The sequence below is a fragment of the Eschrichtius robustus genome, chromosome 5 (genome assembly GCF_028021215.1).
Source record: "Eschrichtius robustus isolate mEscRob2 chromosome 5, mEscRob2.pri, whole genome shotgun sequence".
NCBI lineage: Eukaryota > Metazoa > Chordata > Mammalia > Artiodactyla > Eschrichtiidae > Eschrichtius > Eschrichtius robustus.
The window spans coordinates 55,899,312-55,915,858 of record NC_090828.1 but is presented as its reverse complement, the minus strand read 5'-3'; the positions used below and the strand labels follow the sequence as shown (position 1 = coordinate 55,915,858).

At 37.7% G+C, this 16,547-nt stretch overlaps 1 protein-coding gene across 2 annotated transcripts in view; it reads right to left on the bottom strand.

Moving 5' to 3' along the window:
* Nucleotides 1-16,547, bottom strand: part of PDE11A (phosphodiesterase 11A) — a 464,603-nt gene that overhangs the window by 183,347 nt on the left and 264,709 nt on the right. For both annotated transcript variants that reach the window (XM_068543893.1, XM_068543892.1), the window contains exons 7-8: nt 2,925-3,000; nt 436-503 (exon numbers count right to left, since the gene is read on the bottom strand). In XM_068543893.1, the coding sequence (XP_068399994.1) occupies nt 436-503; nt 2,925-3,000 (144 nt within the window). The remainder of the gene's footprint in view (nt 1-435; nt 504-2,924; nt 3,001-16,547) is intronic.

Below are 16,547 nucleotides of genomic sequence, written 5' to 3'. Positions count from 1 at the left end.
AGTCTACTAGGAAGCCTGTTCAAGGCTAACCTCTCTAGCTAGAGGGCAGGCTGGAGTAAACAGAAGCTTGTAAACATAAGAAAGGTGATGGCAGTACGCCTGGCAGAGCTGGCTAGAGGTCTCATGACTGAACACACACAAACAAGACAAAGATAAGACAATTAACACTTTGGAGAGAAGAGGGAGGCAATTCAATTCTGTAAAAAACAATCAATTAGGGTAAAAACATCTGATTCATGAAAAAAGAGAATCAAATCTTACCTAAACATTGATATATTCTTTAAATCGTCCTTTAAATTTCATCACACTGTCAAAGTATAATGATTAATAAATGTCAAGTAATAATTATTTATCCTTCCTAATGGGGGCAAGCTGTAACCAGGAGACTACTGGTGACTCAGCTGTAACCCCTGGTTCACGAATTTACTTTCTTACCTCAAAAAGTCGTTGATCTGCGTCATCGAAAGGTTTCCCATCAAGTCTATTTAACACTTGAGCCACTCCTGTGAGAAGAGGTTGGGATATGTGGTCATTTTCAGTGCTGGACACCGTGTTCCTACAATACAGTAAGATGACTCTATGCTCCTTTAAGTGCACACACTCAGCTTAATCCCTGGTTACTCTCACACCTGCTGCCTCAGTGAGAGCAGATCTGAGGTCTGCTCAGAGCAGATCTGAGGTGTACAGGGATGCAGTCTATTTTCCAGCTGTGATATCCAGACCCGGTCTCAGGCAAGCCTGGAGTTCTACCAGGCATCAATCAGATTCACTAAAAACGGTTTTCAAGATGACTGTGCACAATAATTGATGTATCTGGCATACACATATATACACAATTACATACTTATACACATATACATATACATACTTGAATATCTATAACTGTATGTATATATAAACACATATATACATGCAATATATATAAAAATTTTAATTATATATAATTTAAAAATATATAAAAATATAATGTACATAATTATATAAATATACAATTAAAAAAATACATATAACTAAGTTTTTTTTTCAATTCTCTGAAGCACAGTGCTTGAGTTGAGGCAGCATGGCGTAGTGATTAAGAACATAGGCTCTGGAGATAGACAGTCTTGGTTTGAATTTTCACCTCCACCATTAGTGGTGTTACCGTGAGCATGTTACCTAACTTTTTTAACACTAAATTTCCTCATCAGTAAAATGAGGATTAAAATGTTAACTATCTCAGTGGGTTATGAAGATTAAATGAGATAACATTTGATTAATGTTTGGAAAGCATATTGCTCCACACGGAGAGAACATTCAAGAAATGTTAGGAATTATGATACAGTTAACTTTCAAAGCAAGGTTAGTTTTGTTGCCTGCTCCCAATGGGTTTAAACTAGTTTTAACAAATTTAACTTGTGGGTGTCTTCTTTCCAAAGTTCATTTCCAGCATTATACCAGATATTTGGGGCACAACTATCAAAGCACACAAGTCTAACTGGAAAAATTCAACAATCTTGAAAACCATTCCCTTGTATCCCTATTTAGTATAAACAAAAATGACTGTAATTCTAAAGCATGCTTGTATTTTTTAAAACACCTAACTTCCCATCAGGGAGGTAAGTCATCATATGCTAGAAGACATGTATAATAAAATACAAAGCTCTTAGTGTGTAACAGGCAAACTACAGTCAGTTTTGAAAGAATAACAGATGTTTACTGTTAGAAATGAAATGTAGGACTGCAGGTGAGATTGCCATTGGACATCTACAGATAACGTATGGTGTTTCTCATGAAATTTCTCTTCTCTTTAAACTTAAATATTATATATTTTGGGAATTCCCTGGTGGTCCAGTAGTTAGGACTCCACGCTTCCAGTGCAGGAGGCAGGGGTTCTCTGGTCAGGGAACTAAGATCCCGCATGCTGCACAGCGTGGCCAAAAAAAAAAAAAACAAACTTAAATATATTTAAAATTCTACACATGATGTAATTCAGTGCTTCGTACTAGGGGCTCAAATTCTCAAATCTTAGAATATACTTTATGTTCAATAATGTACTAGTATTTTCTGCAAATTAAGCAAACTGATGAAAAAATTCTCTTAGAATTCAAGTCTTAACAATATTTACAGAATACTGAATCCTTTGGTAAGTCCAATATCTTAGAGTTTAAGAGGCAACCTTAGGGTGAAGCAAAGAGAGGCAAATAGTTACATTAGTTACCAAATGTATGTTACCTTATGTCTCTTAGAAAAATAACACATTTTCATTGTGTTTAAATTACTAATGTCTCCATCCTTCTTGACTTTAACAACTGACCCTTTCTCGCCTAGACTTCTTTCTTAGGTTTGAGATTTTCCTAACTGAATTTTCGAGGAAAGGAAAGGAGCAGGGAGGGAGAGAAAAATTGGAAACTGCTTTGGTCCACAATTCCCTTATTCAGGGGAAAGTGTAACCTATTTTGGAACCATCCAGGCAGAAAGACGCATGTTCAGTATATGCCGAACAATGCACGTCCTTTCTTCCTTTGCATTTACTCCACGTGTAAAAGCACAGATGTAAATATATTGATGTACTAGGAGTTAAGAAGCCCGGGTTTTACTTGGGACTCTGCTACTAACTCACTTTGTGACCTTATGCAAGTCTCTTCTCTCTCTTTGGGCCTCAGTTTCCACAGAGTAAGATAAAGGAGTTCAGTTAGCTGCTTTCTGAAATCCCCTCCAACTTCAAAACGATTGGTTCTTATTTAAAGGAATAAATATTTGTTCATTGTCCTGATTAACACTGATTCAACAGGAGTCTTCACTTACGAGATTACACAAGAGTATGAGACATAAATTGATGAGTCCTGGACATAAAAAGGGGAACATTTAAAAAAGAGATGGATGTATTTTAAAGTAAACTGCATTTCTTTATAAAAGAAGTTTGAACTATTTAGGTAATGTCTTACCAATTATTTGGTGGTTGCTATTCCAAATAGGTACGCAGAGAACCGATCTTATGTGAAAACCGGATATCTGCTCAGCCTAGGATATAAGAAAGTAATTAATTAAAATTAAATATTATCTACCCATTTCTGACATATAGCTTACCACGCTTCATAACAGATATTTAAAAATAACTTTTAAAAAGACATATTATAATCTAATGGAATGCATATACTCACCTGTCTCTTTTCATTTAAAACATCACAATGCACATCCCAAGGAAATCATGCCCTAACCAAATATGAATCAACCAATAAACCCCACACCAGCACTACATCTCCCAATCCCTGCACCCACATAAAGCTGAATGTAAAACTATCTTGATCACGATCACACCACCAGACAAGAATTCTGACAACTGTTTCTGCTCTGAGTATTTAAAGCATTTTAATTAAACCAGTGGTCAATATTTCTCTTTAAGCACATCTTTTAGTAAAAAAATTGAGTCTATAATGCTGTTATATGTGTATCTACCTTTTAAAAATTGATTGAAGTATAGTTGATTTACAATGTTGTGTTAATTTCTGCTGTACAGCAAAGTGATTCAGTTATACATATGAATACATTCTTTTTTTTAAGATTCTTTTCCGTTCTGGTTTATCACAGGATATTGAATATAGTTCCCTGTGTTATACAGTAGGACCTTGTTGTTTATCCATGTATTTACTTTTAATATTCTATATTTCTAACATTACTGATTTATTACATATGTTGCAAAATCATATAAAAATAAAAGTCACGAAAGGTAAGATAAAAGTAAGGGTTCAGCAATCTTTCTGTACCCTAACAGATTGTCAGGAGATGATATATTTGAAATACAAAAGTATAATTATCAACATCAGACAAATGTCATTCAGTAACAAGCTCCACTTAATATTAAAACCAATGATCCATATTTGAATTGTTAGATAAGAGCTACTAAAGACTGAAAGGGTGTTAGTGAATTGATATGACCTTGGTTTCTAGTGAGAAAGGTCAACCTGTCATCCCAATCCAATCAGAGAAAAAATAAAACATTGAGGTTCTAGATTATGGTTATTGGGATAAAAGATTTTTTTTTATGTTTTAAAACATTTATTGTAGAAGTTAAGAGCTACATATTTTAAAAAGTTGAAGTTGGAAGTTAATTTATCCACCTAAATTTTATATTTGGATTTATTTTTTGGTTTTCCTCTGAGGAATTAATTTTTCAGATGTCTTCTACTCTTGATACCAGTACATTAGTTTGTTTTTTAAAGTAATTTTTTGATCTTTTCCCAGAAATCTTTCCCTATTCCTAGCCCATGAAGATATTCTCCTATTATTTCCCTAGAATCTTTATTGTTTTAACTGTTACTTTTAGATTTACAATCCAACTGAAAATAATTTTTTGAGTATAGTGTGAGCTGAGAGTCAAGATTCTTTTTTTTTTTTTTCTTGGTGGATATCCAACTGGACTAGAACCAATTTTGTGGGGCAGGGGACATGCCTCTCCCCGCCACTATCTGGTACCACTTTTTCATTAATCATGTGTCCATATATGTAAGGACCTGTTTCTGGACTCTGTTCTACTTCATTGATTTATGTGTCTACCCTTATACCAATACCATACTGCCGTGAATAATAAAGTCTTATAATACGTCTTGGTATCTGGTGGTGTAATTTCTCCAACTTTTTCCTTCTTTAAGATTGTCTTGACCATTTTTTGCCCTTGGCATTTCCATATTAATTTTAGAATCAACTTGAAGTACACGCGCACACACACACATGCACGCACACACACACTGCTGAGATTTTTATTGGGATTGTATTGAATTTATCAGTCAATTTGGGAGAAACTTGACATATTTACATCATTGAGTCTCTCAATCCATAATATCCCTCTATTTAGAGTTCTTAAAAATTTCTCTAAGCAAACTTTTATAGTTTTCTATGCAGAAGTCTTACATATAATTTGTTATATTTGTACCTGGTGTTTTAAAAGTTCGTGTTATTATAAATGGTATTATTAATTTATTTTCTAATGCTTTTAACTGACATATAGAAATATAATTGATTTTTGTATATTGAACTTGTATCCATCAATCTTGCTAAATTCAATTGTTAACTTTAATATCTGTAGTGCTTTGGATTTTCCAGGCATTTTATCATGTCATCTTACTCTTCAGTTCTATGCCTTTTAATATGTGATTTTAGATTATGTGATTTTTTTCTTTTTCCATTTGTTAATAGCGTAAATTACATCAATTGATTTTTGAGAATTCCAGAAAAAAAACAAAAAAACAAAAAAAGCAAAAAGCCTGGGCATAAATCATTCATCAATGCACTCTTTCATCATATATTTATTTACCACCTCCTATGCACCAGACACATTGCTGGGTATTAAGGATATAAAAATGAATTCAAACAGTTATTACCCTTGAGGAGCTCACAGTCTAGTCAAGACAGAAGTAGTTAAGATAAAATAAGTATCCAAGTAAAGAACGTTCAGAATACCACACAAAAGCCAGCAACTGACTGTGTTTAGAGAAATCTGGAGCAGTTTTAGCTCCGTAAAAGTGGGTCTTCAAAGATGAGGGTAACGATGATGACAAGATAACATTTACTGGATGCTCACTTGATGTAAGGCACCTTGTTCTGCACTTTCACATGCATTATTGCATACACTTATTCAAACAACCCTATGAAGTAGGTACTGTTAACATCTTCCCTTATCAGATAAGACCTAGAGAGACTGACTGCTTTGAAAGTGGAAAGATTGGTTCAAAGGAAGCCAATCACAAACACATCCATCAAAGTTATCTTCCAAAAGAACAAAGTGGTTTTCTTCCTCTCCCTAAGGAGAGAATCTGAATAACAGCAACGTCAGTGAGCACGAAGAGAAGGAAGTCAATTTTAGAGAGGCCTGGGAGGTGTAATCTATAGACTTGGGCTGGCCAGAGCAGCACTAGGATGTTTGGGTGTGTTTTGTTTTGCTGAGGGTCATACACAATTGTCGGTGGTCCCGTCCAGCACTGAGCAGTAGGCACAATTGGCTCTGCCAACTCTTGGGACAACTGTAGCCTCTGTCTAACCTCTCCCGGGAAATCTGAAGCAGCTGAGGGTAGAGGTCACAGTGCAAGAAGAAAGGGAACATGCACTGAGTGACAGAAACACAGAGAGAGACCGCCTGAGAGGCTTGGTGGTGACAAAAATAAACCTCAGGCTCTTTGTCAGTGAAGTAAAAGATAATTTTGCTTACCAAAAAAATTAGTGTAGTTCCCCCAAAGAATTTTTGTTCTAGGGAGGTAGGAGTATGTGTTCTCCCATCCCTACAAAAGATAATATTGAGGTTCCTGGTTTGAGGAAGGGCGGTGGAGCTCCTTGAGGTGGGGAACACAGGAAGTTTGAGGGAAATGATTCCAAATTCAAGCTGACACACATTACCACTGAGAGGGCAACGGGAAGGGAGAGAGAAGAAGGAGCCTCTCATATTAACTGCGTGGGTAAAATCACCAAGAAAGAGCTTGTCCAATAAAAAGACAAAAAGGATGAAAAATTGAATCTGAGGGGACACAATATTTAGGACAGGAAGAAGAAGGTAGGATGGAAAAGAACTCCAAAGCTCATATTCTTCAGCTCAGGCTTTATAGCATTCCTAATGTGTGAACACATTGCTAACAGCCTTTCTGGAAATAGATTTATTGACATGTTCCCAGTCTAAAAAGTATAAACACCCTTTGCCTTATCAATTTTATGTCTAGGAATTTATCCTATGGTAATTATCATAGTTATGCACAAAAGTTTATGTATAAAGGTATGAACCATAGCATTATTTATGATAATGATATATCAGAAATAACCTGAACATTCCACTGGAGGGAGCTGGTTAAGTAAATCACAGCACAGTGGAATATTATCCATCTAATTAAAATCATGCTATAGAAGAATATTTGTAAACAGGGAAAATTGTAATATATTAAGTGATAATAGTGTGGGCATCTGTGGGTGTACAAACATATATTACATACATTGGAAAATCCTAGAAAAATTATAACCATAATAGTTCCCTTTGAATTGTTTGTCCATGGGAGTTTTTGTTTGTTTCTTTGCTTTTAAAATAAACTTTATTTTTTAAAAACAGTTTTAGGTTCATAACAAATGAGGCAAGTACAGAGAGTTCCCATATACCCTCTGCCCCAACACATGCACATCAACATCCCTCACTATCAACATCCCTCACTAGAGTGGTACATTTGTTGCAACTGATGAACCCACACTGATTCATCATTATCATTCAAAGTCCATAGTTTATATTAGGGTTCACTCTTGATGCTGTACGTTCTATGGGTTTTAACAACTTTATAATGACATATATCCACCATTACAGTATCACACAGAGTAGTTTCACTGCCCTCAAAATCCTCTGTACACCACCTATTCATCCATCCATCCCTCTGGCAACCACTGATCCCTTTTTCATCCAGCTCTATTGAGGTATAATTGACAAAACTGTAACATATTTAAAGCGTACAACATTATGATGTGATACATGTATACACTGTGAAAGAACTCTGCGTATGGGAGTTTTTTAAACTACTATTTCTGTTTTCTAAATTTTAGATAATGAATTACTTGTACGCAAGATAAAAAGTTCTTTTCTAAATAGAACTATAGGGGAACAACAGTGTCAAATGTTGCAGAATAGTCAAACAGGATAAGCGCTGAAAATGGGCTATTGGATTTAGTAACACAGAAGGATAATTGAAGGCAAAGATAGTCAAGGGAAGAAGGAATGGGATCAGGAACAGAAGTAAAGTGGTTAGTTCTGGAGAAGAGGAAGGCCACACTGAGAGAGCAGAGCTAGAGACTCACATGGGCTGAGCCCAGGAGGAGGGGAGCGGCGACCAAGGATGTTGAGGGTATTTCTAAGTCATTCCCACTCTGGCTGAGGAAGGGAAGTGGGGCCAGCACTAACTGGCTATGAGCACAGGGAAGAGGGGGTGGTGATGATTAGCAAGCTTGATGAGCCCAACAAGATGGGAGAGGGGAAGAAGGAAGGATGGCAGAGTATGATGAGAGTGAATTTTCCAATTTTAAGATCATTGAGGCAATCCCCTAGTGGTCTATTTGTGGCAATGGCTGTTGTTTCTGGAAAGTTAAACTAACCCAGGTTAGTTTATATTACTATATGAAACAGCAAGGCCTGGAAGCATATATCACCCTCTGCAGGGATTGAAGGAGAAGGAGATGGGAGATGAAGCCCGTTGTAGAAGCACAAGACCTCTGAAGAATGAATCCCAAAAAGGGTAAGGAAGAAGAAGAAAGTATGGAAGAAAGAATCATCGCTGTGCATCAGACAACCCAAGTCTCCAGATTGCATCAGTTAATGAAGCTCAAAAATATCTATCGGCCCCTCGACCCCAACCAAGTCACCAAAACTCTTCATGCCTCAATTTTGTCATCAATATTTATCTCCTGCACAACAAACTATTAATGCTGGTTATCTCCAGATTTTGGCATTAGAGCACCTTCTCATCATTTCTTCTTTCTCCTTTTTCTTATTTTTCCAAGTTGTTTTACGAGAATCTGTGTATGAAAGCGTTTCAAAATTTGTAAGGGGCTTTACAAGTGTAACTATTACTAGTATTGAAAGAAATACCATCCCAGAAATATCTGTTCCATTGTTCCACAAGGTCCCTGCTCGATCATTCTTAGATTAAAATTCACATCACTAGAGTCCCAAATATTAGACCATATGAGACTAAGCAGCCTTTCCAGGAGGCTACCATTAAAATAAATACATTATCTAGGGGTGCCTAGTTCTTTCCAATTAAAGATGTATATACTAAAAATTTTCCAAGTCTCTGTCCTCACTGGGTCTTTCCAGTTAATGGATATAATTTAAGATGGTTTACCTCATGGAGCCATCAAAACATACTTGTCATATTTTCCAGACTCTCAAAGGCAGTCAAAGGGAATGTTAAAAGAATTGGTGATAACGTAATACTACTCATTAATGTGCAATGTGTTTTCTTTCCCTAGAACGATATGTGCAACTTTAATAGTAATCTAAAGTAATACTTTATCCCCCAAACACCAATCTACCAGTGAGAAATTCTGGTACTAGGACAAGTGAGGGAGGGGATGTTCTGAGTCAGTCCCCTGATTTCCCTGAAACAACAAAGAGGCATTTCTTTATGCCAACCTCATCTGCACATAGGTTTCTAGAACACTGCCTACAAATGATTCCTTAAATTCCTGACGAAAGCACTCCTAAAAAATAACTGACCTTTGGACTTAGAGCCGACGCACTGTCTTCCACCACTGATGCAGCAAAGTCTGTTCGACTCTTGGAACCATGACCCCCTATTTGTCCTCACTACCCACAGCTTCCCCATTGTATCACTTATTCAAGTCTTAGTAATCCTCCTAACTTTCCTCACCCTCCTGGTCATCTGGAAATTTTATATCCATTGTTCAATCTTCCCTACCAAATCCTATTCTCAGGAAAGGCTCTCAGCCTGGTTTACACTAAGTATCAGCAACTGAGAGATTACCGGGAGCAAGTGCATTTCAGCCCTACCTCTTAATGGTTCCATTTTTGCACGTTTCCCTTTGTGACAGAAGCATAACTGATAGACCAGAAGGCGCGTTACAAAGAATGGAAAAGGAGCTGTCCTGCCAGGCTAGCACTCAGCATCCCAGATTGCAGAAGTGCTTTGCTGTGAAGACCTGACAGGCAAAAGGGGCTTTAATGCTGTAAGTCAAAGGATCTCAGAGCCTGAAGTCCCATTATCCTTAAGTGCTACAGGACAAGGGTAAGAACTTTTGAGTCGTCTGTAACAGGCTTTAATAAAAAAAAAAAAAAAAAAAATCAGAGAAAGAACGTCACAGGGAAGAATTGCATGGGATTGAAGAGTGACAGAATTAATATCAAGACATCTTAGATTTAACTGTGTAACTCTGGGCATCAGCCCCCATGGCAGAGGAGACCTGGGTGCTGATGGATTTTCCACCACTCCTGAATTTGTAACACACAGACCACCAAACCATCCATGCATAAGGCCTGCCCTACTTTTTAGTTATTTTCTGCTATTCCCCTTGCCGAACCTTTCCTATTTAAATGTTGGGTCCAATTGTTCATTTCTGTTGCAGGCAGAAAAAAACCCTGCATGTAATGGCTCTGAAAATTCTTTCCATAACTATATAAATGGAAGGAAATACTAAATTAAGCAACAGAATAGTATACCTTATATTGAGTAAATAATAGCTTGTGCATTAGTATACTTGTTTTAAGGTGTTCTTTGATCTAGTATGAAAAAAAAGGGCAGAAAGCTTCACAGATGATGTGCTAGAGTGTAACTAATTATTGGGAGTTGAGTTCATAAGCACAATCCTGACTAAAAGCAAGGCCAGCATAATTGTTTCATGGTGAAGGTATTTGTAAATAGAGTATGCACTCCAAGAAGCCACCTGACCCAATGTCAGGTCATTTGCAAATGCAGTTTATATACGTGCTGTTGGGACAGTCTCAGACAAGGATATTAGTTAGAATAAAAGCCAACCAACACTCCATGCTGATGAGGGCAATAGAAAGTAATCCATCTGAATTCCCCAAAGATACAGCAAGACAAGTTAGTTTACTTAGATCTTGCATTATTTCAATTCTGGTTTTGAGTAATAGTTTATAGTTTTTAGAGCGCTCATAATAGCCTGGTAAAATATAATTTCACATAAGATATAAAAGGTCTAACATTTTAAAACATCTTTATAATTTTGCCTAATTACAAAAACAATATATGCACTCGTGAAATTTTCAAGTTAAACCAAAATCAAAAGCTGTAATCTTGCCATCTCTAGAGATAGCAATTATTAACAGTTTGGGATAAGTTCTTCCTGATCTTTTCCTACAAATATGTAATATGTTCATACATCAATTTATAATATTCAACAATATGTAATTATTCATAAATAACACAGATAATATATTCAACAATATTGAACAATATTCCATAATAATGCCTATTATTTGTTGGGGATACATCAGTGAGCAAAACCAATAAAATTCTCACCTTCTTTGAGCTTACATTCTAGTGAGAGCAGGCAGATGGTAAACGATACAAAAAAATACATAAATAAATTATATGTTAGAAGGTATTAAAAATTATGGGGAAAAAATAGAGCAGGATAAAAGGGATTAGAAATACCAAGGGCACCAGACCTTACTAACAGGTAACATTTGAACGATGACTATAAAGAGGTGAGGATGTGACCCACGTAGACACTGGAGAAAGAGTATTTCAGCAGAGGAGTAGCCAGTGCAAAGGCCCTGAGGAAGGTGTGTGAGTGGCATGTTCTAGAAATAACAAGGAGACTGGTATGGCTGGAGAAGTATGAATGAGGGCTGAGGATAGAAAATGAGGTGACATCGTGTAGGGCACTGTAAATCTCTGAAAGAATTGTGAGTTTGGATTTTACTCTAGTGAAATAAGGAGACTATGAAAACTCTGTGAGCTGACTTGTGATACAATATGACTTAAAAATTTAAAACCCCTGGCTATTGTATTGAGAAGAGTGTGGAGGGGAAGAGCGGAAGCAGAGAAGTAGATTAAGAAGCTACGGCCATGAAATACTCCAGAGATGATGGTGGCTTGGACCTGGGTGGTGGCAGTTGAGTGGTGAGAAATGGTCAGATTTTGGATAAATTTTGCAGGTAGAGCCAATTGTACTTCCTGATGAGTTAGATGTGCAACACGAGAGAATCATGCCTATAACATTTTTGGCACAAGCATTAGGAAGAAATGAGTTGCCTTAACAGAGACAGGGAAACAGAGGAGCAAGCTTGGCAGAAAAGAGATTGTAAGTTTTGTTTTGGACATGTTAAGTTTGTTGTCTATTAGAAAAATATGTACATATATATGTATATATACCCACATATATTATTCTATACATACTTTTAAACATTATTCTAAACATACTTCTCTATGACTTGCTTTTGCTCTTGTGGACACTTTTTCCGTATCAGGACATACAGATCATCTCATGGGATATTCTGTATGGACTCAATTTTAGTCTTTATTATAGTGTTGTAGGCAGAATTCTAAAGATATGGCCTCTAAGATTCACACCTGCCCACCATCTACTTTGTACAAATCTGGTATAATCCCCTCCCCTCGGGTGTGGGCAGGACTTGTGAATATGATAGGACTGTCACTTCTTTGATTAGGTTATATTATAAGGCTGTGATGGGACAGCCTCTCGTGTGTCACTCCTGACATTATGTAAGCCTCTGTGAGAGCCAACTGGAGTTTCTCCCTTTGGCTTTGAAGAAGTAAGCTGCCAAGTTGTGAGAGAGCCATATGGCTAGTAGTACCTGAGGGCAGTCTCTAGGAGCTAAGAGAGACTTTTGGCCAGCAGTCAGTAAGAAAATGGGAAGCTCAATCTATAACTGCAAGGAACTCAGTTCTGCCAACAACTTGAATGGGCTTTGAAAAGAATGCCAAGACCAAATGAGAACGCCACCTGGCCACCTCCTTGCTTTCGGCCTTGTGAGACCCTAAGCAGAGAAACCAGTGATGCCATGCAAGATTTCTGACCTACAGAAGATACTAAATAGGTGTTTGCCTTAAGCTGCTGAATTTGTAGTGATTTGTTACACAGCAACAGAAAATTAATATACATGATATTCCTGTCAGTGTCTTTAGGAGCCAAGCATGAATACCCCTACCACGGAGCAAATGACTGATTAGACTACAAAACCCACTAGCATGATAAACCATGAACGTGAGTGTTTCTTGAGCCACTATGAATAAATATAATCTGTTATATTTAGTCAGCCTTTTCTGTCTTGCATCCTTTTTGAGGACTGCAGGATCTTGTAAGAGAATTAGCATACAGTGATCTTCATAAGGCTGCAGAATTTAAACCTCAGAAATTTGGTTCTGGCTTTGTGACTATCTTATATAACCATTCTGTCATAATTTTCCACCCATAAACCAAGGAGTTTGGCTTTAAAACTATGCATGATATCAAGCCCAGCAGGTACCTCTCTAGGAGTCAAACAGGCAGACAGAAGGCAAGTAATCACCGTGCCTCACTGCTAAGTCATTCTGTTCACCACAAGGAGGGAACACCATTAAATATTTAAAACAATCACAAAGAGAACACACAGCAGGTAAACAACTATGATTACTTGCCCCATAGGCCTCACAGCAAGTGCCTGGGATGAGGTTTACATCACATTAAAGACACCCTTTTGTAGCTTCTATCAAAAGGAAGACCAAGAGTTTCACAACTGAGATTTCAAAATAAGGATTGTTCTCTTGCTACATATCTTTGGGCAGAGTTTCTGAGGACTTACCAGAAGTTACCACAAGGTAGGAAAGACACAGAAATGAGAAATACAGTTTCCACTTTGTATAGCCAAAGCAAATGTTGATGGAATAAATTCTCTCTTATTAGGCACTGGCTTTTAGCCTTATGATTTAAGGACTGGTGGGCTGCTTGGGCCTGGGCAGTACAGCCAGCCCCTAAAATCCGATCATACCTAAACGTGCTTGGGTAAGCTGGCCCCTGGATGGCTGGCCAGCCACTCTTGTGAAGAGCCAGGGCCGCATATTGCTGGTCTCCATAGGGGAGGATATGGTGAACATCTCCCCAGAGCAGCCCAAGGCCATAGGACATGCATCCAGCCTTATTCACCTTTGTAGGTAACACCTGCTATTGTTTCTCCTCTGACCAGACAGTAAAAGACCTGGCTTTCTTGAAGATCTACAAGTTATCAGATTATTGCCACCATCCCTTCTTTGCTGTCAACAGTGACCCTTTATTCCTCTCTTTGGCTAGAGACTTTCCTCTTCTTTTTTTTTTTTTTTTTTTTTAAACATCTTTATTGGAGTATAATTGCTTCACAATGGTGTGTTAGTTTCTGCTTTATAACAAAGTGAATCAGCTACACATATACACACGTTCCCATATCTCCTCCCTCCCGCATCTCCCTCCCTCCCACCCTCCCCATCCCACCCCCCCAGGCAGTCACAAAGAACCAAGCTGATCTCCCTGTGCTATGTGGCTGCTTCCCACTAGCTATCTATTTTACATTTGGTAGTGTATATATGTCCATGACACTCTCTCACCCTGTCACATCTCGGCCCTCCCCCTCCCCCTATCCTCAAGTCCATTCTTTAGTAGGTCTGTGTCTTTATTCCCATCTTGCCACTAGGTTCTTCATGACCTTTTTTTTTCCTTAGATTCCATATATATGTGTTAGCATACTGTATTTGTTTTTCTCTTTCTGACTTACTTCACTCTGTATGACAGACTCTAACTCCATCCACCTCATTACAAATACCTCCATTTCATTTCTTTTTATGGCTGAGTAATATTCCATTGTATATATGTGCCACATCTTCTTTATCCATTCATCTGATGATGGACACTTAGGTTGCTTCCATGTCCTGGATCCCAGAGATAAACCCACGCACATATGGTCACCTTATCTTTGATAAAGGAGGCAAGCATATACAGTGGAGAAAAGACAGCCTCTTCAGTAAGTGGTGCTGGGAAAATTGGACAGGTACATGTAAAAGTATGAAATTAGAACACTCCCTGACACCATACACAAAAATAAACTCAAAATGGATTAAAGACCTAAGTGTAAAGCCAGACACTATCAAACTCTTGGAGGAAAACATAGGCAGAACACTCTATGACATAAATCACAGCAAGATCCTTTTTGACCCACCTCCTAGAGAAATGGAAATAAAAACACAAATAAACAAATGGGACCTAATGAAACTTAAAAGCTTTTGCACAGCAAAGGAAACCATAAACAAGACCAATAGACAACCCTCAGAATGGGAGAAAATATTTGCAAATGAAGCAACTGACAAAGGATTAATCTCCAAAATTTACAAGCAGCTCATGCAGCTCAATAACAAAAAAACAAACAACCCAATCCAAAAATGGGCAGAAGACCTAAATAGACATTTCTCCAAAGAAGATATACAGATGGCCTACAGACACATGAAAGAATGCTCAACATCATTAATCATTAGAGAAATGCAAATCAAAACTACAATGAGGTATCATCTCACACCCGTCAGAATGGCCATCATCAAAAAATCTACAAACAATAAATGCTGGAGAGGGTGTGGAGAAAAGGGAACACTCTTGCACTGTTGGTGGGAATGTAAATTGATACAGCCACTATGGAGAACAGTATGGAGGTTCCTTAAAAAACTAAAAATAGAACTACCATACGACCCAGCAATCCCACTACTGGAGACTTTCCTCTTCTTTCCCCACTGTGTCTCTGGAGGAAAAGGACATTGACTTTGGCTTGTCCATGATCAAGGTCTGCTGGTCTGCAGTTCTGTGTAAAGACCTCCTCATTTAGAGAAAAGGACCTGCTTCTAGCAATTCCTCAAGAACCAAAAAACTAGTCCTCAACCAGACTAAAATCTTCACCTGACATTTATATATTTATATATTTATAGGACTGCACGATTTACAAAATATTTATATAGAATTTTACTCGTTACATTATGTATGCAAGTAGCATGCCCAAGACCACCCAGCTGGTGAGTGGGGCAGTTGGGACAAAAAGATAGATCTGCCGGACATAAATTCCTACACCTGTGTAGACAGAGGAATGACAGAGTGGTGACAGTTTTCCAGGCAGCCCCTGAGCAGCTGGTCCCCATGAGAGGCCACTCGGGGAGAGAGAACTGAATTAGGAATCAGAAAGCCCACAGTCTGTTCTGTGCCCTGTCTTGAGGACGCTGTGTGGCCTTAGGCAAGTCACTTCAGCTCTCTGAGCCTCTGTTTCCTCACCTGTAAATGAAAGAAATCTCTAATATGTATATTAACTGAAAGTTGATATATCTACAGTATGAAACCCCAGAATAAGGCCAATCTACTTTGGGGGTGCTCTATCCCAGGTCACTACTGTCTAATGAATTGGGGTCCTTCTTCATGTTCAGTGAAGAGAATTCAAACTGCCAGAATTAGTCACTGAGCCATTGAGAAATTTAGGATAGATACCAGTGCTCACGATATAGACTTATGTTGAGAAAATCTATATGAAAAAATAGGAAATGCTTTCTAAAGAATTCCCCCTGAAACTTCTCTGCAAATTATCATTTTTGTTAACCAGCCTCAAATTATTCAGGGAACTCAGTGAATGTAGAGAACAAAAAAAGCACACAGTTTTCCCAATGGAGATACCTATTGGAGATAATCCATTAATCCTGGATTTTAAAAAAATGATTTCCTTATATTCTACCACTGATAAACAACTACTTAGTTATGATTACTGGGAAAAACTATGGACCCATATACCAGACTCAAGAAGAGAGGACGCAAACCTTTGCAAGAAGACAGCACAATTCTAAAAGGTACCCTCTGTCTCTAGGATAATTCTAGAATTACCTTTAGTGAAAGGGTGAAGCAATTCCATTTTGTCATTGTATTCTTTTGTCTTGAGGGAAATACATAGTATGTTAATGAAAGATATTATCTGAATTGATTGTCTTTATCTTATCATCTACACCATCTTATATCAGGCTTGTAAGGAGAAGGTTCAAGCCTCTTAGTTTCTTGAGGGAGAGCTCTGTGGCTCAGTC